This window comes from Equus caballus, chromosome 2 (genome assembly GCF_041296265.1).
Source record: "Equus caballus isolate H_3958 breed thoroughbred chromosome 2, TB-T2T, whole genome shotgun sequence".
Lineage (NCBI taxonomy): Eukaryota > Metazoa > Chordata > Mammalia > Perissodactyla > Equidae > Equus > Equus caballus.
The window spans coordinates 38993697-39016542 of NC_091685.1; the positions used below are offsets into that span (position 1 = coordinate 38993697).

The 22846-nt window shown below is 46.7% G+C and overlaps 1 protein-coding gene and 1 long non-coding RNA gene across 2 annotated transcripts in view; one reads left to right on the top strand and one right to left on the bottom strand.

Moving 5' to 3' along the window:
- PDPN (podoplanin) overlaps positions 1 to 7622 on the bottom strand; it is a 29333-nt gene extending 21711 nt beyond the window's left edge. Inside the window, exon 1 of the mRNA XM_014737713.3 lies at positions 6815 to 7622. Within this exon, the coding sequence (XP_014593199.1) occupies positions 6815 to 6881 (67 nt within the window). The 5' untranslated portion in view covers positions 6882 to 7622. The remainder of the gene's footprint in view (positions 1 to 6814) is intronic.
- LOC138921045 (uncharacterized) lies at positions 7414 to 15693 on the top strand. The gene is made up of 2 exons (XR_011433266.1): positions 7414 to 9871; positions 11349 to 15693. It is a non-coding gene; the product is annotated as an uncharacterized lncRNA (long non-coding RNA).
- Positions 15694 to 22846: the final 7153 nt, after the last annotated feature.

The following is a 22846-nucleotide window of genomic DNA, read 5'->3' on the forward strand; positions in this document are numbered from 1 at the left end:
AATATATAAAGAACTCAACCATAAAAAGACAACCAGACTCTAAAAGGGGAAAAGGATTTGAATAGATGTTTCTCCAAAGAAGAAATATAAATGGTCAACAAGCACGTGAAAAGATGCTCAACATCATTAGTCAATGGGGAAATGGAAATCAGAACTACAATGAGAGACCACTTTATACCAATCAGGATAGCTACTATCAAAAAAAAAAAGAAAATAATAAGTGTTGGTGAAGACGTGGAGAAACTGAAACTCATTCGTCTTGTTGGCAGGAGAGTAAAATGGTGCAGCCACTTTGGAAGACAGTTTGGAGGCTCTTCACAAAGTTAGACATAGAGATACCACATGACCCAGCAATTCTGCTCCTAGGTATATACTTGAGAGAAATGAAAACATGTGTCCACAGAAAGACTTGTACTGAATGTTCATAGCAACAACATTTATAACAGCCCAAAAGTGGAAACAACTCTAATGTCCATCAATTGGAAAACGAATAAGCAAAATGTGGTATGTCCATACAATGGAATATTATTCAGCCATGAAAAGGAATGAAACTCTGACACGTGCTACGACATGGACAAACCTTGAAAACATCACGCTCAGTGAAAGCAGACAGACACAAAAGGCCACGTATTGTATAATTCTGTTGATATGAAACACCTAGGACAGGCAAATCCATAGAGACAGAAAGCAAATTAGCGGTTGCTGGGGGCTATGGGGAGGGGGAAAAGGAGCAACTGCTACTGGTTGGGGCTTTGGGGAGGTGAGTGATGAAAATGTTCTAAAATTGACAGTGGTGATGGTTGCACAATTCTGTGAATATACTAAAAACCACTGGAGTGTTCACATAACTTTATATGTGAATTACATACCAATAAAAAAAGTTTTAATACAGTGATGAGTGCCGTAGGAGGTGAATAAGAAGTCAGGAAATGAGGCAAGAATAATAAGAAATCAGGAAATACTGAGCTGTGAAACTTGCTGGTCATATTCCCCCAAATCTGATCTCACCCCACCTTTCTGCTGTCAACACACTTAGTCTCTACTCACCGCCCCCGCAACACTCGTGCCATAAACTAGATTCAACCGCATGGGGTTCCCTTATGATTTTTCGTCCGAAAATCACTATTCACGGCCCGCCGTGCTCCCACATGCTGTCATTGCCTATTTCCTAGAGAAGCTCCACCTCTCTTACTCAACAAGGACTCATCCTTCTCCCTAATTTCCTGCCACTCCCCAGCTCAACGCCCCTGACTCCAGGCAGCCTTCATGGCTCTTCCCATAGAACCTCCAGATTGTTCTAACTTCCGTGCATTTGTTCAAGCAGCCTCTCCTGCCTGGACCCCCCCTTCTCTGCCACCTTGTCCAACCAACCCCAGCATTTTCGCAGCCAAGACCAAGTCACATCTTCCCCACAAGGCTCTCTCCAGCACCCGACAGCCGCAAGAATCTGACCTCCAAAGTGCGAGCAGCAGATGATGCTGCGTGCTGTCACTTTACGCTGCCTCATACGTTCCCTTCCGCATACACCACACACACATCTGTCTTGCCTCTTTGTGAGTCGCGATCCCACCCTATGCTTCCTCTCTGACTCTTAAAGTTCTTAACAATATGTGTGCTCTGTAAACGTTTAAGGCAGCAGGGAAAGTGGCCTTCAGTTCAGTAGTCTGACACAAATTCAGTTCTTCCATCTGAACTATGTCTCTAACAAATAATGAGTGGTATTGCTGCTGTAAGAGGTACCTGAAGAAATCAACTGGCTGACTTTTCTGGGTGGCCTTGGTGGCCTGGACCTCAAGCATAGCTGGCCGTTGTGCTGAGCGTCAGGGACTTGGGCTCTGGGCTCAGGCTGCCTAGATTCAAGTCTCACCACGGCCATTTGCTCTGCGTCTGTATGTAAGCTACTCAACCTCTCTGAGCCTCTTTACTCATCTATAAAATATAAATAGCTCCTGCCTTGTAGGTATGTTACGCAAATTAAATGAAACAGGGCTTGGAAAGTGCTTGATGTGTGCTAAGCGCTTGGTTAATGTCAGCTGTTATTACATAGTTACTGCTATTAATACCATCTGTCCAGAATTGAGTTCCCTTAGCTTTACAGACTCAGAAATTTACTCTTATTATGGAGTGATCCAATTCAGAGGAAACTGTTTCACCTTAGCCAAACTCACAAGAGGACACGAAACCAACAGTTTATTTAGAACGGGAAATAGTTTTCCAATGCTTCATACATATATTTGCCATCCAAGGCATGTCCTTCTCGAGAGCAACATACCTGAGATGCTGCTGGGTGTACGTGGAAGGCAGAGGGTGGGGCTCCCGGGGGGAAGACATTTCCAGACTGTGATAAAACAGGGGTCCCCGATTCATCATAGAACCACCTTGATTGAGATCAGAATCCCACAGCCACCAAACATGACAGCTTGCACACTAGCTGCAAGCAGGAATGCCATGTGTCTTGCCTGACTCACAGAGTTTCCTCAATAAATATTTGTTAAATAAATGAATTCCTTGGGCAAGGCAGGCTTTACGTCATCAACTCCTTGTTCCTTTCTTCTCCCTCTCCAGATTCTAGGCAAATGGACTCCCTCCTCCTTTGGGCAGGATACTAGTTATCGGATCACAGCTTTGCCTCCATTCGTTGTTCTATTCCCCTGGATGGAGACACCTTGATGAATTACAGGAAACACGCCATTCTCATCGGTAATATGTTTACACGAATTCTAGCCCGCCCCTTCCCTGCTTCCCATCTGTATTCTATGTAACTGGCATTCCCCTGCACGCTACAAAGGTAACACCAGCAATAATCACCAGAGCGCAGCTCAGTGAGATTCTCTCCCTGCTGCCTGGAGCGCTGTCCGCTCTGCCCCTCTGGACAGAGGTCGACAGCACATCTTCCTCCGGAAAGGTGATTATCCTCTTTGTAGGTCTGTTGGGTTGTTTTGTTGTTTTTTTTTAACCCTGCATGAAATTTAGTGTTGCCCTATCAATTTCAGTTTGCAGCTCCTTAAACAACCAGGTGAATGAGGGGGCCAGGTCTGCAGGTTTCCCTCCGTATTTAGCACGATTCCCCTCAAAGGACAAACCCATCTCCTTGGAGCAATTCTCAAGTCAAAGGCACCGGGCCAGAGAAAAAGGCAGGAGAGCCGGCCCACCCGATCTGTGGGAGTTCGAAGCTCGAGGGGAGGCTTGCTGCCAACCAGCAGGCGGGTTGGTGCACGCTGGGACGAGACAAGACACGAGGGAAGGAAACAGCCACCTCATCTTCCTGCCGTAGATAAAGCTGGCAGAATTCCAGCTGTTCCCTAACCTGGCTCCATCAGAGCCCTCAGATAAAGCGCCCAATCACTTTCCTTCCCCCAAAAGCTTTAAGAAATCGGTAGGTAAAGAATTCAAAATTCCAGTCAAGAGTTTCTTTCTCTCCTGCCCGCCCCTATGGAAATCCTAAGACTCAGTAACTGTTACTGTTCACTCGGCTTGGAAGTATCACCCTCACCTCCGTTCACCCCAATCGTTGGATTCTCTTCCATCCAAACGCTCCCCCTGGATATTTCCTTTAGAGGTTTCAGGGGGACAGGAACGGCAAGGCTTCCTTGGAGAGCCTGGCGGGACCACATTTTACTCCTCAAGTGAGTTGCACAGGGCACTGAGACGTATTCGGTCTTCTCTCCCTCCACGTCCTCCCCCACCATATTTCCCAACTTGTAACCTGGCATGCCCGCTCTTAGAAGCCAGAAATATGACAAATATTCAGATAAGCCAGTGGAATTTAAAGCACAGGTCCGCTGCTGTGCTGGTGAAGACTCCGGAGTCCACTTCACAGTGTCAGGCGGTCCCCTCTCAAACGTGTGTACAGCTCAAACCCTGCATGGAGCACCGGACTGAGCTCTTAGGAGACACTTAATCACTATTTGGGGAATGAATTCATGAATCTTATTTTAATGTACTGTGACATTTTTCTTCTTAAAGGAATATTATGCTAAGTATGTCATGTAAGGACTTTTGATACCTTAAAAGAAATTTTGCTTTTATGGTTAAGGAACTTAAAGCGAGGTTAACCTTTAATTTCAAGTTCAACTTTTTTTTTTTTGAGGCAAGGTAATGTAGTGGGAAAAAGCCCAGGGTTTGGAGTCAGACCCCATTTTCGAATCCCACTTCTGGCACATTCTGAAGATAATAATGTATAATTTAAGGAGCTGTGATGTTTCAATGGGGTAACTGTGACTTTCCTAGCACTCGGTGGGGGATGGGAATGGGAGGGAAGTGGTGGCCTTCCTACGTGGTCAGCCCATCCACTGTCACGCCAAGGTTTGGGGTCTTTATAATTCTGTGGTATAGAATCATTCACCGGCGACCCGTTTCAGAGAAACAGAGAAGCAGCCGCGTACCCCTGCCCAGCCAGGGCTCCTCCCTAGGCACCATGTCCCGACTTGGCCTTCTCACACTTGGGTACTTTTTAAAAATGTGCGTATCCTCTAGTGTAATAGATAGGCCTCCCTCACAAAGGCTCTAACTGACCCGATCTTTCCTTAACGCTCGATAGATGCCTTAAGTGCAACAAAAATTTAGCAACTCATGAAGATTTCAGGGCCTCCGAAACTGGCAAGAGTTTGAGGGAAATCACAGGGAAATTCGCTCACAGCATGATTAATCCTGGGTGGATTGGTCCCGGAAAAGCACATGTGGGTTTGCAGCAAGCAGCAGCCTGCAGAATTTCACAAGACAGACCGTCTAACGGAGGGCCCTGAAGTGTGCGTTCAGGATGAACGTTCAGAACGAGGGTGGGGCCTGACAACTGAGGAAAATGCCAGATGTGCGGACAACAGAACTCCTTTGAGTCCACTCACATCCAAAGAGACAACACATGGGACCAGATTATAAAACCAAACCAGATTATAACACTAGCCGAGGGAAGCCCAGTGGGGCGTAGGAGCCTATGAGAAAAATAATAAAATTCATCACCATAATTACCCCCAGCCCAGCTCCCCAACAAGACCAACAATAGCCAGCTCAATGAAGTTATTCATCCATATTCAAGCGGCCTCACTCATTATCCTCAGACAAAACCCCTCATGGGCCTCAGCTCCTTGCCAGCAGCCCAGCAACACAGCATCTACACACAGCCAGCCCCCCAGCACAGCCAGGGCAGGCGGGGGTGGGGGAGCTTCTGTCTTTAGTAGTTTCTAGGACCAGTGGTGACTGTCTTTTCAGACAGGGTTTACCGCCACCCTTAGGAGTAGCTTTGACATTCGGGAACTGGCTTAAAGATAATTACAGCTAACCTTTCCCTTAGAGAAAACAGGGGAGGCCACCCGGCTGCCTCCTGCCCTGAGCAGAGCTGGGATGTGGCTCAGTCTGTGGGCCTCCCACACCTTGCCCTGGTGAGCACAAGATGGTGTCAATGGCATACTGTCTCGCCAAAAAGGAAACGTAACTGAAATGCAGAGCTGTGTATATCCCAGTAGAAAGAGAAGTTCCAAAGATAGGACCACCACAAATAGCCCGTGGCCCTGTAGAGAGGGCTGCTGGGTCTCTTCGAAGCAGCCAGTCCAGCACGGAGCACTACATCCTGTATCATTTCCCTAGGGCTGGGTATTTTCATCTCTGCAGGGAATTATAAAGACCTAAGTCAGGTCCACTGCTCCCTCAAACCTCTCCTGCCAAGAAGGACCCCCTGGCACCAGGACTGCCTCCAGCCTCAATCTGGAGAAGGTAAGAGTTCACCTTTCAGAGCGTGGCTTAACAACCTCCAACTCCAAAGATCGCTAGTGAGCTTACAGTTCCTTCACTCAATATTCAGTGAGCAACTACTCTGTGCTGGACGTTGTTTTGGCCCTGGGGATCAAGGCTATGACACAGCTGTGTCCTTGGGAGCTTATATTCTATTGGGAAAAGAGCTACAAAACAAACACCAAGAAAAGAACTAAAATATTGACAAAGGTGCGTGGATGACTTCGACACAGCACACTGGGCAGAGAGAGGCAAGAAAAGCAAGGAAGAGGAGGGAAAGGAGACGGCAAGATGTAGAGGATGGGCAGGAAGCGCCCAGCACTAGATCTAAGACAACGTCTGAGTCAACATCACTCCTTAGTCATTGACGTTGTTGACCAAGTTCAACACACAGCCCCAAACCCTCTTAACCCTCAGTGTTCGCAGCCATCCTTGTTCCTTCACGCTACTCAGGAGCCATCTCCACTTCAGTCCTTTCCACACACACTGTCCCCTCTCTACAGAGGATAACGAGGGCTCTTCCAGCCGGTCCCCACTGATGGGGCCTGAGTGTGCCCAACAGGTGGGTGCACAGCCTGTAAGACCTGGCAGGCCCCAGAGGGAGACCTTCTCTGCACCGGGGGGACCTCCCCCACCCCAGCTCTCCTGAATGTGCCTCCAGACTCCACGGGGCCAGTTTCTTCTGAGGCCACGGGCTGCTCCTCCAGGACACAGCCCTGCAGGAGAGCCCACTCCTGCCAGCGGAAGGCTCTTTACTGTTAGCCATTCGCCCTCTCACTGGTGCTCAGAGCAGGGGGTGGAAGGAGGTGGGCTGCGCTGGAGGGAGGCCCCCTCTGCTCCCCACCCTTGCCGCCTGTGGATTCGGGGGCTCCTCCTTGCACCCAGCTCAGCTGTTTCTTTGGGACCTGGCACCAGCTAAGCCTCCGTCTCTCCTTCTCCCCGGTCCTCCAGACTCGGGCACACACACACTCCCGCCTCCCCTCTGCTCTCCCGGGCAACCTCAACTACCAGGCGCAGGCAGCCCAGCAAGCCCCGGCTCGCCCGTCCCCTCCAGCAGCCCCTGGCAGCCACTCCTGCCGTGTCTTACCTCCTTCTGCCAGGACCCAGAGCCAGGCGCTTCCCAGAACCAAGAGCAGAACTGGCACCTTCCACATCCTCTCAGTTGACTTGTGCTCTTTGCGGGCCGGGCAGCTGGTTTCTGGGCTGGGGGAAGATTAAAAAGCTCTGCAGCCACAGGCCTGGCGGAGCGCGAGAGTGAAGACGCAGGGAGCACAAGTCCCAGCGCAGGAGGGGTCCGCAAGCTTCCTTCACCCGCAGCAGCTGGAGCAGCAAAGTTGGCCGTTGGGAACTTTCGGATCGGAGTCCGCATTTATCCCTCCCGACGAGGGCGGGGAGTGGTCGGCTGTAAGGTGGTCCCAGTCCGGGGCTCTCTAGGACCGCCCCCTTGCTCTCTTTGGCCGGCGCGAAAACGATGACCTCAGGCCAGGTTTAAAGTTACAGGGCTGCAGCTGCGGGGCTGCCAGGACGCGCGGAGGGCTCGGAGCGCCGCACGCTTGGCTTTGGCTCCGTTCCCCAGCAGGAGGGGAAAGGGGGCGCATGCAATCAGCAATTTATTTTGTTTAATGTTTTACTTTATTATTCTGCTTTTTAAGAGTGAGGCACAAGCCTAGGTTTTTCTTGTGAGAAGTAAACCCTTCCTTGTGTGGCCAGTAATTTTAGAACCAAGCATGGGACTGTTCTTGTAAATATTGAATCTGATGGCTTAAAAAAAAAAGTGGCCGCCCTCATCTGGGTGGGCAGAGGCGGCTCGCGCTGGTAAATTGCGCCCTTGTCCAGGCAACCGAAGGGGGCGGGCTCCAGGGGGCTGCCCCCAGAGAGCCGGCGGGGAGCTTGGCAGAAGGGGGGACTTTGGCAGTTTGGGAAAAACGGCTGAGCTGGAGATCGGCCTTTCCCGACTGGATGCAGCGCCGTGGCGCTGGGGCCCGCGGACGGACGGTCGTTGCGGCGCTGCGGCCAGAGGATGTCCAAGGATGCACCTGGCCGTCAAACCCGTGCCCTCTTCCAGCTGGGGCGCAGCCCATTCAGCCGGAGAGTTTGGTCCCTAAATCTCCACTTTGCTAGTTTGAGTAGTCTTGTCCTGACCTCAGGTACTGGATGTTAGGATCAGGGAAAGAACTTATAGTTTTTACTTTATTTCCTTTTGAATTGCTGGAATTAAAAGAAAAAAAAATTTTTAAGAAGAGGAGTTTGGGACTTGGCCTCTGCCACACTCCAGGTGCCACAAATTCCATTCAACAAAAAGAACCCAAAGACTAATGCCCCAAAGCGCCGAACTGGGGTGAAAGTTGGTTGTTTTTCAGATCCTTATCCTAGACCCCTATTCCGAATTTACTTTATCGTAAGAATCACCTGGGAAAATTGTTTAAAAAACTCAGATTCCTGGGGTCCACCTCCAACTCATTCGTCAGACCCTTTGGGTATTCCTATTTTAAGCCAGTGGCCCCCGAGCGTGTGGATCATGAGAATTTTGGGCGGTGCCGTTAAAATGCAAGTGCAGCTGGGTGGGTCTGGGGTGGGGAGATTCAAATGTCTAAACATCTCCCAAAGGTGGCCTGGTCCTGGGGCTACAAGAGAGGAGCTGGCGCCCAAAGTAGGGCGAGGAAGGGGCCCGGAGAGTCAAGAGGCTGGAAATGTAAAGAGAAAACTGGGGAGAGAGGAGACACCGAAGTGACTGCCCATCTTCTAACACATTATATTACTATTACTGCGTTATCACTAAGGTTTGCTCACAGACTGAATGGTGCCCTGGATTGTCTGTGGAGCCTGCTAGGTGCAGAATAGATGCAAATCCACTCCAAAGTCAAGGATGAAAAAGGAAAAGATAGACCACCTTCACGTGCAGACAGAGAGGAAATGAAGCCTAGGTGGGAGAACAGGTTAACTGCAGCTAATTTCAAGCGCTCGGGGTTAGGTTATTATTGAAGGACATGCCCCCGCACCCTCGTCCTCCCCCACCCTCCAGGGAGGTGTCTAGAATCTGCAAAGTTGGTCACCTGACCTTCTGGTAGAGGGTGGAGGAGGGGAGGAGATGGGGAGAGAGGCCAGGCCCCCGGAGTCTGTGGACAGAGTCCGGGTGCTGCCGCTTTGAGTAACTGGGGAGAGCGCCTGAGCCTAGTGGGGGGACCTTCCTCAACCATGGCAAACGGCAGAGGAGAGAGAGGGGACCCGGCCTCGGGCACAGGGGTTGGAGCCAGGGCGACTTGAGTGACTCAAGCGTGGGACAAAGAAGCCACTGTGAACACAGGGGATTTGAAACCTGCCACCAGCCAGGATGAGGGGAAGAAGAAAATGAGCAGGGAACATGCCAGAAGTTCCTCTGTTCTTTGAAACAGCTGGTACTCCTAAAGCGGAGACTGGTGAGATGACAGTGACATTTACCCTGCAGGCCAGGACCGCCCCCCCCCCCCCATCTCATTTAATCCTCAGAACAACACTCGGGTTAAGAGCACTGATAATACGCATTTTACATACTAGGAAACCTGTGGTTTCCCAAGCTGAGTCCATCCATTCCGCCTGAAGGGCTGGGTGGTTCCTCCTGAGCTTCCGACTCAGCAGGTCAGGGGAGATTTCCACGTTTCTAACAAGTTCCCAGCAGGCGCGCTGCTGCTGCTGGCCCTGGGGCCCCACTTTGATGACTGCTGGTTTAGAAACCACACAGATCCTCCGGGTTGCCGGGAAAGGGTGGAGCCGCCATCACCCTTCGGCAGGCCTTGAGCCTGTTGTGCTGCCTTGCTTAAGGATCTGGAAAGAGGTCTGTAAGTTGCTTTTAGGGAGCAGGAGGCCCCCCTGAGGGTGGGGGACCAGGCTGCTGAAGGAGAAGAAGCGGAGCCAGAGCACCCCGCATGGGACCTGCCACCCCAGGGATGCTGGACGGGGGATGTTAGGATCCCTGGTGCTCCCCATGTTCTCTGAGGCCTCTGCACAGTCGGAGGGCAGCAGGCGAGCTTCCTCAGGCTGCCCGGGAAGACATCACAGCATCTTCTCCTGCCGCGCAGCACGCAGGCTGCCAAGCTGAGATTCCGCCTGATGGAACTCTGATATCAAGGGCGCCCCTAGGACTCAGGAATAAATCGTGCACCTAGGGGTATGAGCTGGGCCCAAAGTGTATTTAGCAGGAATGCAATGAGGCTGGGGGGCGGGGGGCAGGGCGGGGCGGGGCGGGGCGGGGATGGTGTGTGGGTAGTGGTGCTGGGACAGAAGGAAGCTGCAGCAGCTTGGTTTGCTGGAAAGAGCCTCAGTGTTTAGGAATCCAAATTCAGCTCCATGGTGGTCTCCAGCAATACGAGCCTCAGTTTGATCTCCTTTAAAATGGGCATGTTATTCCTACTTTGGAGGGTTCTGTACACAGCAAGGAGTATAACTGCCGAGTGTCGTGACGGCTGTTTCTGCCGGGCCCTGCCTGGTTCTCAGCCTCTTGAGTCCTCTGGGTCAGGATCAACTCATCCTCTCTGCTAGTCCAACCTTGACTTTGGCCTGATTCCTGAGAGGCTCCCCCGGATCCCCGTCCTGCTCTCTGGGCCCAAGTCCCCCTCAGGGAAACCGGATCATCTCCCCATTCCACCCAGCAGCTACGTTCTGCACTGGACCTGGAGGCTGACTCCCGCCGTTCCACGCGTCAGGGGCTGGCTTGCATTCTCACCCACTGGGTTGCCTCTATTTGCCAGAGCACCCCATGGCTCTCCCAGGGGTCTCCCCAGTGCTGACTGCCCCCTTCTGTTGTCAAACCATCACATGCCCTAGTCCAGTGGGCTGCACACGATTCTGCTTGGGGACCCCCTAAAAGAATTTTGAAAAAACTAAGTACCAGTTATTTTTCATCATAGAGTTAAATAAACGTATATTTGGTGGGAGGGAGAACATATTAAACACTCCATAAAAAGACGTAAGATGAAGACTGACTGTAATTGGAAAGTATATTTCATGATACCGTTTGATAACACTGGCTGAATATGCACACTGTTCGTGAAAAAAATTATATAAAATTTTTATCTCTGAAATTTAATCCATACATAGTGATAGTTTTTGATAGAAGATCTAGAAAACTTTCTGGTTACACTTAAAAGAGTCAGCATTGCTGCCACATTCTTTTTAAAAAATGATGTGCATTTATTAATTTTTCATTACAAAAATATGCATTCATTAAAGAAAACGCAGAAAACAGGAATGTAGAAAAATGATCATATGCCCAGATTTCCTTGTGTTTTCAACTTCTTTTGACCTAATTTCAAATTTACAGAAAACTTAGAAGAATAACTCAAGAAGTCCCATATACCTTTTACCCAGATTCAATGATTTGCTTATAGTTTGCCCCTCTTGCTTGGTCGTTTACTGTATGTTGATGTATGTGTCCATCCTGGTTTTGTTCTAATCACTTGAGAGTGATGGAAATATCTGCCTTGTAGCCTCAAATACTTGGGTGTGTGTTTCCCAAGAACACAGTCACTGCAGTAGGATTAGCAAAATCACAAGATTTAATATTAAAACAGTACTATCGTCTAATCCACAGTCCATATTCACATTTTGACAATTGTCCCAATAATGTCCTTTATGATTTTTTCCAGGATCTAATCCCGGACCACATATCACACTCGGCTGTTGTGTCCAGAAGATAGCGGAACTGTGCTTCAGCCTGGCTTGAACTTGCTTTTTGGAGACCAGAGGCTCTATTTATTTTGCAGAATGTCCTTCAGTTTGGGTTCGTCTGATCTTTCCTCACGATTAGGTTCAGGGTTGCACTGGTGGCTGGACGACCCCAGAAGTGATGTCGTCTTTTCTCGGTGCGTCCCTGGGGGTGGCCAGGCTGCCAGTTCCCAGCGTGCATGAGTGTTGACTTTGTTCCCGTGGTTAAGGCATTCTGATCCTGAATTCAGAACACCCCAACTCCACCCTCAACAGCATGTGTGCAAAATGGGGAAAGACAGTGTTTCACGCTGGCACCGGGGCTACAGAGGTTTTTTACACCCCGGAAAAATGCTCCGTGTTAAGATTTCAGATGGATGAGGAGCCACCTCTCTTGCGTAAATGGGAGGAGGGTTATTGTGCAGGTGTTGCATTCTCTGGGAAGTTTTAGAGGAAAACTTATGAACGTTGAGGATTTAAGAGATTGATCCCTTGCTGGCATGCCCTTGGGGAACTCTGTGTGCAGTTGGAAGTCCCCAGCCCTGTCCCCCCGTCTGGCTGGACCTCTTCCCGGCATTAGGGCCACCTCACCCCATCCTGCTGTAGTTAAAGGATGCGCCCAATAAGTTCCAAGCTCTGGCGTCTCGCTCCCCCTTTGAGGCTGTCATGAGCTCCTGGAAGCCAGGAGCTCACCGATACTTTCATCTTTGTCGCCCCCGCCTCTGGCACATGCTCCATAAATATCTATGAAAGGAAAGCTTGATTTTATCTGGCCCACTAGAGGATCCTTATCACCGAGGACCCCCACACAGGTCCATCTGGCCGAGCCCAGCCCCGAGATTGAGTCAATGGCACATGATATACCACGGGTCAGCCTGACTGTGCAAAGTCAAAATGAACAGGTGGGCTTCCGAGATTTCTGCGATTCTGGGAAAGCCCTCTGGGCACCTCTCCTTTGTACATCTTTGGACATCCCCCCCACCCCCCGACTGCAAACTGGCTGCTGGCTAAAATTCCATACATAGAGATTCACTCCTTAGCTTAAAGACCTGACCCCTTTTAGAATGGAAGTACACCTGGGAAGGATGGCGCTTGGCACGGTCAGTCTTGCAGAATTCGATGTGGATGGGTTTCTCTCTCCCAAGAGCTGGTTTTGATAAGGTGTCAAGGGGACTAGTTTCTTGGATACTGCTGAGAAGGGGAAAGCACACACGAGAGAAAGCCCTGAGATGCTAAAGACATCTTTTAAGCACCTCGTCGCTCTCTTTGGTCAAGCAGCAGCTCAGGGTTCATGCTGTTGTTCATTTGCTATTGGAACTCCTCCCCGACGGGCGCCCAGCGCTGCTGTAGGCACTGGGCATGCAGTGGCAACTTCGACACCTCCTGAGTCTGGCTGGAGCTGGCCCTCCCCTCGCCGTACTCTACATGTCATCAGCCCCTCGGTCAACTGCTCCACTCCACCCCTCGTTTTGGTAGAGGGAGGTTGAGTCTTGGTTGCCGAGGTGGGACCCTCTTTGTGGCTGTCTTGGGACAAGGAACAAGGTGCGATGTTCCGTGGTCACTGGTCTATTAAAAGCATTGGGCTTGTGCTTGAAGCAATTAGGAAAACATTCAACCCTGGGGATCAACAGGCTTCTGTGAACTTTGTCGTCCTGGGGAAGCCTTGGGCCTCTCTGCTGGATGCAGAGCGAGTCCACAGACACTAGGAGAACAGAGGGCTCTGACCTGGCCGAGGGTGTGGACATCCCCGCCCTGGGGAAGTGACATGCTCCGTTTTCTACACTCTTACTCTAATGTGGGCTCCAACTGCACCAAAGAAATGTAAAGAGAACTCACTCAGGCCACTGCTAATTTGTTTTCACCACAACAAATTGCTTATTGACATACTACCCTCCCCCACAAAAGAAGAAGTCGGCAGAATCCACCAGCGGATTTGAATTCAGGTATGCTGGATGGTTGGGGAGAAAAAGGTCACTGATTAATGGGTTGGGAGCACAGAGTCAGTTTTATGTTTGTTTTGCTTTTTGTTGTTTTGTGCGTTTGGGTTTTTCTTTCTTTCTTTTTTTTCTTTTTGAATCAACACTGAGTTTTAACGGTCAGACAAGCATTGGGAGATGTCGATGTTTTTTACAAATCAGACCGATCCACAGAAAGCTCCTTTCACTGGTGTGCTCAGAGAGCCCTTCATTCTGAAGACTCAGCACCGCTTGGAAAACAATCTGAATGAATGCGTCTCAGTGTGGGAGGCTGGGAAGTCGAGCCGGGACAGAGCTGGGCGGTCGGTGTTTATCTTACTGCTCTCTTGAAGGGTGGTGGCCCTGAAGACATCAGTCCCAGCCTTTCTCCCCCTGGGTTTTCCTGGGCGGAAACTGGGCTTGTGAAAATGCTGGTGGTAAGGCCTCTGCGTGTCAGTGAGAACACCAACCCAGGAGGCATGATGTGAGCTGAAGTCTGGAGCAAACTCATCCTGTATTCCGCCAGCTCCTGCCCACAAGCTGGGGGCAATGACAGCAAGCCACAACCGCAGACCTCGTGCCGTCCCAGCCTGGAATTCCCTGCCGGGAGCAGACGGTGCTTTCCACAGAGATGAGACCAAGAGACCCACGGGACAGGCCTGCCCTGCCTGCCTCCACTGGGCCAATCCCTTTGGAATAGCCTGGATTTTGTTGGTATTTTGGAATCTCTTTTGTTGAGGTCCCAAATCTGTTTTAATCTTTGTTCAGGAATCTAATTCAGAAATTCAGACTTTCGTGTCTGCCAAGAGGTGGGTTTGGCTATGAGAGGAAAACAGGAAAAGGCTTAAAAGTTAATAAAGCTGGAAGAAAACAGCTTCTATGTTAGCAGTCCAACATCCAGAGCCCGCGCCCCTCCCCCAGCCCCAGCTGCCTTCGGATGGGACGAGGACTCTCCCTGCACTGGAGCAGCGTGTTAAAGGTTTCTGGAGATGGGCGGGGGGGCACAGGAGCGTTTCCGGGAGATGTTGGTGGAGAAATCTGACTGCTTTCCTTAGCGGAGCCCGGGAATCACATCACCTTGTAATTACTGGCAGTAACAGCAAGGAGCTGCAATACAGAGGATTTGTTCTTTCATTCAACAACTATCCAGTGAATGTGGACCGTGTGCCAGGCAGTGTCCTAGGCTCCAGGGACGTGGCAGGGAAGAAGGCATCTAGGTGGCTGTTTCTGAGCCTCTGACATTCTGTCGGGGGATAGATGATAGGGACAGAAACAAATAAGATAAGTAGAGGTTGTGCTGAGTGTTATAAAAAAAAATGAAAGAAGTCAATGGGGCAGAGTAGCAACCTTCCAGCTGGGGCTGCACAGCGATGACCCTCCAAGGGGACGCACACAGGCAGGAAAGTTTAAAGGGCATCCGTTTGCAGATTCTCAACCAACACACGTTCTCTTTGCTAACATGGGTCTCCCTCCCCTTTCACAATTGTTTGTCTTCCACTTTGCTATAGAAAGACAAACCTCATAATCATCCTTAATCCTACAGTGGTACATTGCCTAAGGGAGGTGAAAACCCTCTAAGGGCAAATAAGTGACAGGTTGAAATGTTGGTGTGTGCGTGGCCTTCTTTCAGCAAAGCACCGCAAGCCCACAGGAGATCTTGACATCTTTTCCTGGCGTGTGGATATTTCTGTTAAGTGTGAAATCCAGCTTTAGAATGGCGGTATTTTGATCCAGGTTGGGTTATTCTGAATTCGAGGGGTGAAAGTGATGACAATTTAGTTTTATGACCTGGCCTCTTCCACACCCTGGCTCTTGACCCAGATGCATGGTTCTGAGACAGAGCCCCGGGGACCCAAAGCAAAGAGGGGACACAGAGAAACGCTGGGGGCTGCAGGGTCTCGTTGCAAGTAGGAGGAGGCAAACTCCTGCCCAAGGTTCCCACTGTATCAGTATGTCCATGTTAGAATCAGAATTCAGAAGAATCGGAATTCTCGAGAAGGGGTGATAGTAACTCGTCATTTTGAGTTGAAATAAAGGTAGATTCCTGGCAGGAGGAAAGTCTGATTTGGTTGATTGATTTGATGGAGAGCATCAGCTTTGAAAATCAGGTTTCATGGCAGAGATTTCCTATTAATTCAGAGATTTCCTATTAATTCAACAAGCAAAACTTGCGGCTCTATGGGGTTTTTGTGAAGATAAATGTAAAGCATGTGATGAGGTGAAATTAACTTATTTAAATACATTGGCAAAGGTGTCTTGAAATGAGAAATGTTTTTATTTTCCCAACTGTTTTTTGACTATAACCAATTAAACACAGTGCCTTTAAGCGAAAGAATGACACGCAAATTAGTAGTCATTTAATCAGTGTTGGTAATGTGTTTTCGGTGGGCCTGCCAGAAACTCAAAATGGCACCAGTAACTCAATGGCACATAGTTTTGAAAATCACTCAGATCGGAATTACGGTTTTTAAGTGCTGACAACTCCCAAATTGACGTCTCCTGCCAGATCGCAACTTAAGCTCCAGACTCGTATGCCCAGCTGCCCACTAGGCTGCTGTCTCCTGGGGAGGGAGGGGTGATGTTTCTGAAGTGAGAGGGAAGAGGAAATAAGACCTTCAGAAGGGAGAAGAAGGGGAGAGGGGAGAGCAGGTGCTCCCTGGTCCCCTGGGGCTCTACCCAAGGTTGGGAGTGATGGGAAGAAGGCAGAAACCCCACAGGTCGAGGGCACATCCCAAGAACATATGGGCTGACATTCTCTTTCCAGAAACATCTGACATGGCAAGGAGGAGATAGTGCGCCCAGAGGAGGAAGATTCCCAGTCATGAATACGTGAAAAGCACACGATATATTGGAGTATATGAGGAAGTAATTTGGTTTAGAACTAATTCAGTCTGACCTTGTTTTTCCAGAAAGGCTTGACGTGGCCTGTTGGGTATGCTTTCTACATCTGCTTGAAACAGCCACAAGGTCCCAAAGCCAAGAACGATGCCCCTAAAGATGAGGATGTTGCCTTTCCCACATCAGCATTTCTTTAAGGACAAGCCTTTCTTCCCAGAAACTAAGAATTAATGACTGACCTGCTTTAACTCACCTTGTGGCCACTGACCTGCTGACCACCGACCTGCTGTGCTCACCTTGTGGCCACTGACCTCCTGTGCTAGCAAGGCATCTTGTGACGGTAGCAAAAGAGATATTCCTGTCATGTATGACGTATGTTCTTTGCTCCAGAAGGTGTAGAACCGCTTTGTACACCCCGCCTCCTCGGAGAGCTTCCTTCCTTGGTGGCAAAATTCTCCCGGGCTACGGTCCTCACTCTGGCTCATAATAAGCTCATCTGAATTTTGATTTTTAGATTGATTATGGATTATTTGCGTCGACACCAGATAGGGTCCGAATCGGTCATCCTGAAATGGCACTGTTAGCTCCCCTCCGTGAGAAGTCCCTCATGTCCCCCTGGGGGACAGAGAGAGACAACTAAGAGGACCAGTGGTCCTGACAGGAGACCTGTTCAGGACAGGGAGACCTCAGAGAGCAGTGACCTTATGACAGAGCAGATGGCAGAGCGGAGAATAGCAATAGCGGATGCCAGCTCACGGCTTAAGAGCAGGCCGGACCAATGACTTCACCAGCCCATTCAGCAATGACAGAGGCCAGTGCCCAAAGGCCAGCAAGATACCCAAGGACAAAGCCAGAGCAGTCACAGCATATTTAAGAGGCACGGCCTCGCACCACTGTCCCCACGAGTCGTGGAAACTTCCCCTGCACCCAGATACCATTTAGGAAGAGAAATTCTGAGAAATGGAGCATTTCCCCAAAAAGGAATGAATAGGTGTTGTTAGGGGACTCTTCCAAACCAGAAGAGATCCAGTTAGCAATAAGCAGAGGGTTTAAATTCCTCTCAAACCCAATATCTGGACCAAAGTGAAGACATCTATTGAAAAATGAAGAAAACTTCATTCTCTGCCTGCTCCCAAAGAAGTGTTTAATTTTTGACCTCTGTACAAAGCATTTTCCATTACATTAAATAATAATGAATCTCATGGAGAGAAAGTTATTCTCTTTTCAATTTTCTTTTATAAAAAATTATTTAATAATTGACACATGCAAGAAATATATAACATAAACCTATGTTATACGTTACATGCACCTAATAAAATTATAAAGCACCATAATAAAATAAACATCTGTGAAGTCACCACGTAATTTAAGCACAAAAATTTCACCAATACTGTAGGATTTTCCCCCAAGCATCTCTGCCAACCCTCAGAGCTAACACCATCACAAGTATTCTGTTTATCCTTCCCTTGATTTTCTTAAAATAGGTTTACCACATATGTATGTATATCTAAACAATGATTAGTTAATTTGCTTGTTTTTGAACTAAAAAAAGGGGGTTCCTAAATTATGTAGTTTCTGCAACTTGTTTCTTTTTTCATTCAAAATCAAGTTGTGCATATTCATCCCTGTTGGACATGGCGTAGTTCATCCATTTTCACTGCTGTATAATGTTCCATTGTTTGGACATATCACAATTTATTTTTCATTTCTTGTTGATGGACTTTTGGGTTGGGTTTTTAGTTTTTTGCTGTCACGAACAGTGCTACTATGACTATTTGCATAGAGGTCTCTTGGTGTCCACTTTGAAGAATTTTTCTAAATCAATCATTTTCAAAGTGTGGTCTCCGGGCCAGTATCATGACATCACCAGGGAACTTGTTAGAAATTCAAATTCTTGGGCCCCTCTCCAGACCTATTGAATCAGGACCCCTCAGAATGGGGCCCAGTAATCTGTGTTTTAACAAGCCCTCCAGGCAATTGTGATACCCTCTGATGTTTGAGAACCACTAGTATAAATTTAAGAGTGGAATTACTAGATTAAAGGGAGTGAGCATATGCATGAGCATGTCTAACTGCCATCGACTGTGTCTTCCCAAATTCATGTGGTGAAAACTATTCCCCCAAAGTAATGGTGTTTGGAAGTGGGTCCTTTAGAAGGTGATTAGGTCATAAATAGGATTAGTATCCTTGTAAAAGACACCCCGAGAGCTGCCTTGTCACTTCTGCCACATGAGGACATGGCAAAAAGACTGTCTCACCAGACACTGAATCTGCAGGTTCCTGGATGGTGAACTTCCCAGCCTCCAGAACTGTGAGAAATAAACTTCTTTTGTTTATAAGGACCAGCCCAGTCTATGACATTTTGTTACAGCAGCCAGAATGAACTAAGACACTACTTTGCAAGATAGAGCTGAATTGTTTTCCAGAGTGATACATTGTTCCGACTGACACCCCTCCCCCACAGCCGCCCTCTCAGAAGTAGAGAGTTTCTGTTACTCCACAAGCTGTCATCGCATCTTAATGTCAGACTTTTCAATAATACTACGGCTAATTATTATATAATACTTACTATGTATCAGGCACTGTTCTGTATTTTACATATGCTAATTTTCATGCAAACTTCACAACAACCTTATAAATTAGGTGCTATGGTAAAACCCTGCCATAAACCTATAAACGAGGTCCAAAAACCCAATTACTTAAGAAATTAGGTGGTATTATTACAGGGTTGATGGAATGAAAACAGGGGCTGGGTGGATGATGGCACTCAATTTTCAACAAGGTTTTACCGGATCATGTCCCTTTTTACGTCGAGGAAACCGAAGTGTGGAGAATTGTTGCCCTCCCAAGTCTTGGAGGAGCCAGGGTGGCACCCAGCCCGTCTGGCTCTGGGGTCTGCTCTTTGCTCCTGCACGATGCAGATCTAGAGGGTGTAAAATAATACCGTTCGTTAGGGTGCTATATGCAAATTAGTGCCTGATCACTAATAAGACATTGTCGTTTCATTTATTCATTCATCACATACATTTTCTCTTCTATGAAAGATCTGCTCACATCTTTTGTCTATTTTATTATTAGGTTGTTTTTTCTTTTTCTTATTGACGTGCAGGAATTTAACACACGTATGTATATTCTTTATTTGCTACCAGTCCTTTGTGGTTATAGGTGGGATATAAGCCCTATATATATCCCCCAATGCATGGCTTGTTTTTTCTTTATGCTGTCTTCTGATCAACAGAAACTATTATTTTAATGTAGTTCAATGTGTCAAGTTTTTCTTTTAATTAAATCTATATGAAAAAAATCTTTCCTTATTTCAAAAATATAAAGATACTCTTAAAAAATAGTCTTTCATATTTTCTTCTGAAGTTTAAACTTTTTGCCTTTCACATTTAAGTTGTTAGTCCACCTGGAACTGATTTTGCATAAGGCGTGAGGTAAGGGCTCCCCCCTCCCCCCGGGGGATGACCAGTTGTCTCAGGATTTGTTGCATGGTCCATCCTTTACTCACAGAACTGCTATGTCTCCTCTTCATGCATCAAGTTTGCAAATAATTGGGGGTCTGTTCTGTTGCATTGATTATTATGCCTATAATTGCATCAATATCACACTATCTTAATTACTATAACTTCATAATAAGTCTTGATAGGAGATTAGGCAAATTCCTCCACCCTCACCTTCCAGCCAGCCTTTCTTCGCCCTAATGCCATAATGCATGAGCTGTATGTAAAGAATTACTTTCTCCTAGGCATCTAGAATGGTACTAGTCACGCCCATCCTTGGGAGAATTGAGAAAATAGTCCCTAAAATCATTTTCTGAGTTCTACAGCTCAGAGGAGTAACTCAGTTGAGAAAGGCTTTAGATTATTTGGGGCCCGTTGGCCCTTCTTTCATAGACATTTTGGAATCAGCTCCTCAAATATCTCAAAAAAAAAAAAAAAACCCAACAAATCTGTGTGATTTATCAAAAAAACCCAACAAATCCGTTGGGTTTATGATTGAAATCACATTGATGCTATAGATCAATTTGGAGACAATTGATATCTTCATATTGTGTGTTTCTAACCATAATATGGTTTTTATTTAGGGTTTAAAAAATATCTTTCCAAACATTTAAAATTTTTCTCTATTAGCTTCTTGCTCGTCTTTTGTTATATTTATTCCTGGATAATTGCTATTTTGTTGCTATTGTAAATAACATCTTTTTAAAAATTAATATTTTCATTCATTACTCATGTGTAAAAATACAAGTGATTTTTATATATTGATCTCATTTTCAGCCACTTTGCTAAACTGTTTTATTAATTTTAATAATTAAGTCTGAAAATCTTTTGGGCTATCTCTGTGCAGATAATCATGTTATCTAGGAATACTGATACTTTTGTTTTCTAATCCTTAAGCTCTTGTTTCTTTTCCTTGTCTTATTGCCCTGGCAAGTACCTCCAGTGCAATGTTAAATAGAAACAGGGGTGGTGGGCCTCCTTATCTGGTTCTTGATTTCAAAGAGAATGCTTCTAATGTTTTTCCATTTAGAATGATGCTTGCTATAGGCAATTTCCTTCATTCCTAATATGATGAGAGTTTTTAATATTGAATGGGTATTAACTTTTTCAAATGATTTTTTTTTTGCATCTATTAAGATGGTCATGATTCCATTCTTGAATTTTTTAAGATGACAAATTGTGCTTATAAATTTTTCTCATGTTAAAAAGTAAATAAATAAATAAATAAATAAAAATTGGCATTGCATCATCTCTCATCATCACAAGAAGAAGGATGAGGGGCCAGCCTGGTGCTCAGCAGTCAAGTTTGCACGTTCTGCTTCTGTGGCCCAGGGTTCGCCGGTTCAGATCCCAGGTGCAGACATGGCACCGCTTGGCAAGCCATGCTGTGGTAGGCGTCCCACATATAAAAAGTAGAGGAAGATGGGCATGGATGTTAGCTCAGGGCCGTTCTTCCTCAGCAAAAAGAGGAGGATTGGCAGCAGATGTTAGCTCAGGGTTAATCTTCCTCAATAAATAAATAAATTTTTCTCACGTTAAACTATACTTGTATTTTTAGATTACACCCAACTTTGTCTTTCTTACCTTTCTTATAGATTGTTGATAAATTATTTGGTTTACAATTTTTCTATCAGTGTGCCTGAGTGAAATTGACCTGTAATTTTCCTTTCCAGCCCTATTCTTGTCTGGCTTTAACATCAAAGTTTTGTTTCTCTTATACAATAAATAGGGAAATATTTCCCCCAATAACATGTTCTTTGAAAGTTTGGTTGGACTCACCTGTAAATGTCTCTGGGACTCGTATATTCTCTTAGGGTCAATTTTAGCTATTATTTCAAACATCTATATCCTTGATGATTATATGATTGTTCAAATTTTCTGTTTCTCCTTTAGTCACTTTTGGTAAGTTATATTTTCTATCTTGTCTATTTCATCTGGATTTTCCAATCAATTTGCATAATGTTTACAGTATATTTTTATTATCTTCGTAATCTCAGCTACATCTGCATTTCTTTTCCTATGCCGGATTTTGTTTATTTGGGCAGTCTCTCTTTTCCTTGGTTCATCTTGCCAGAGGTTTTGAAATTTTTTGTGTCTTTTTGAAGAACCAACACTTGGCTTTGCTGATACTAATTGCCAGGCGCTGTTCTAAGTGCTTTGCCTGTGTTAACTAATTTAATCGGGTGTATATAACACTGTCTCGTTATGACTTCCTTGTCTTTGATGTATTCCATCTCCTTGTCTCTGTTTTGCATCCTGGATACTTTCTTCAGATCTCTTCCTTGGTTCACCCATTCTCTCTCTAATCTGGAGCTAACCCATCCCTTGGGTTTCAATGCTTATATTTTTCCTTTCTGAAAGTTCTATTTGGTTCTTTTCCAATCTACCTGGTCAATTTTTTATAGTCTCTTGTTCTTTGTTTGTTTTTTAATTACACATTTTTTTCTATAAACATTTCATACCTTATACTTTGTATCTTACAACTTCAATATCAGAAATTCATATGATTCTATATCTGTATCTTGTTCATTCTGCTGATTTCGCTCGATGAAGCTTGTTTCCTTGCCTATTTGGTAATGTCTTACTGTGAGCTTATATTTGGTGGAGCATCATCTGTAGGGATCCTTGGAGCCTAATTTGGTGGTGGTTTCTTCTGGGGAGGATTTGTGTTTGTTTTTCTCAAGAGCCAGAGGCTGTCACCACATTGGGCTCCATTCAGAGAATCAGGGCTGATGGCAGGAGTCTCGGGTTTGTTTCTCCCATCTTGCAGAGAGCCCAAAGCTTTGTGTCCTGACCCCAGCGCGGGTACTCATGTCATCTCCCGCAGTCACGTTTGCTGACTAGTCCCCATCTACTGTCATTTCAGTATTCTCTCCCATTCCTCCACCAACCTTGGAGATTGTCCTTATTTTCATACAGGCAATCATAGAAGTATGTTTACCGTAATCATCCTAGGGTCTAGTTGTCGTGTGGTGGGAGGGGCCCTCAGGGGAACAGATTTGCCATATTCCTGCAAAAGGAATTCAGTTCACTTTTCATCTTTGGATTAGATCAAGGACAAAGTCTGCCTTAAGTGTTCTTGTCTCTTGAACATTGCTGTAACACCTGTTAAGAGTCAGCGACTTCACTGGCAATAATATCCGA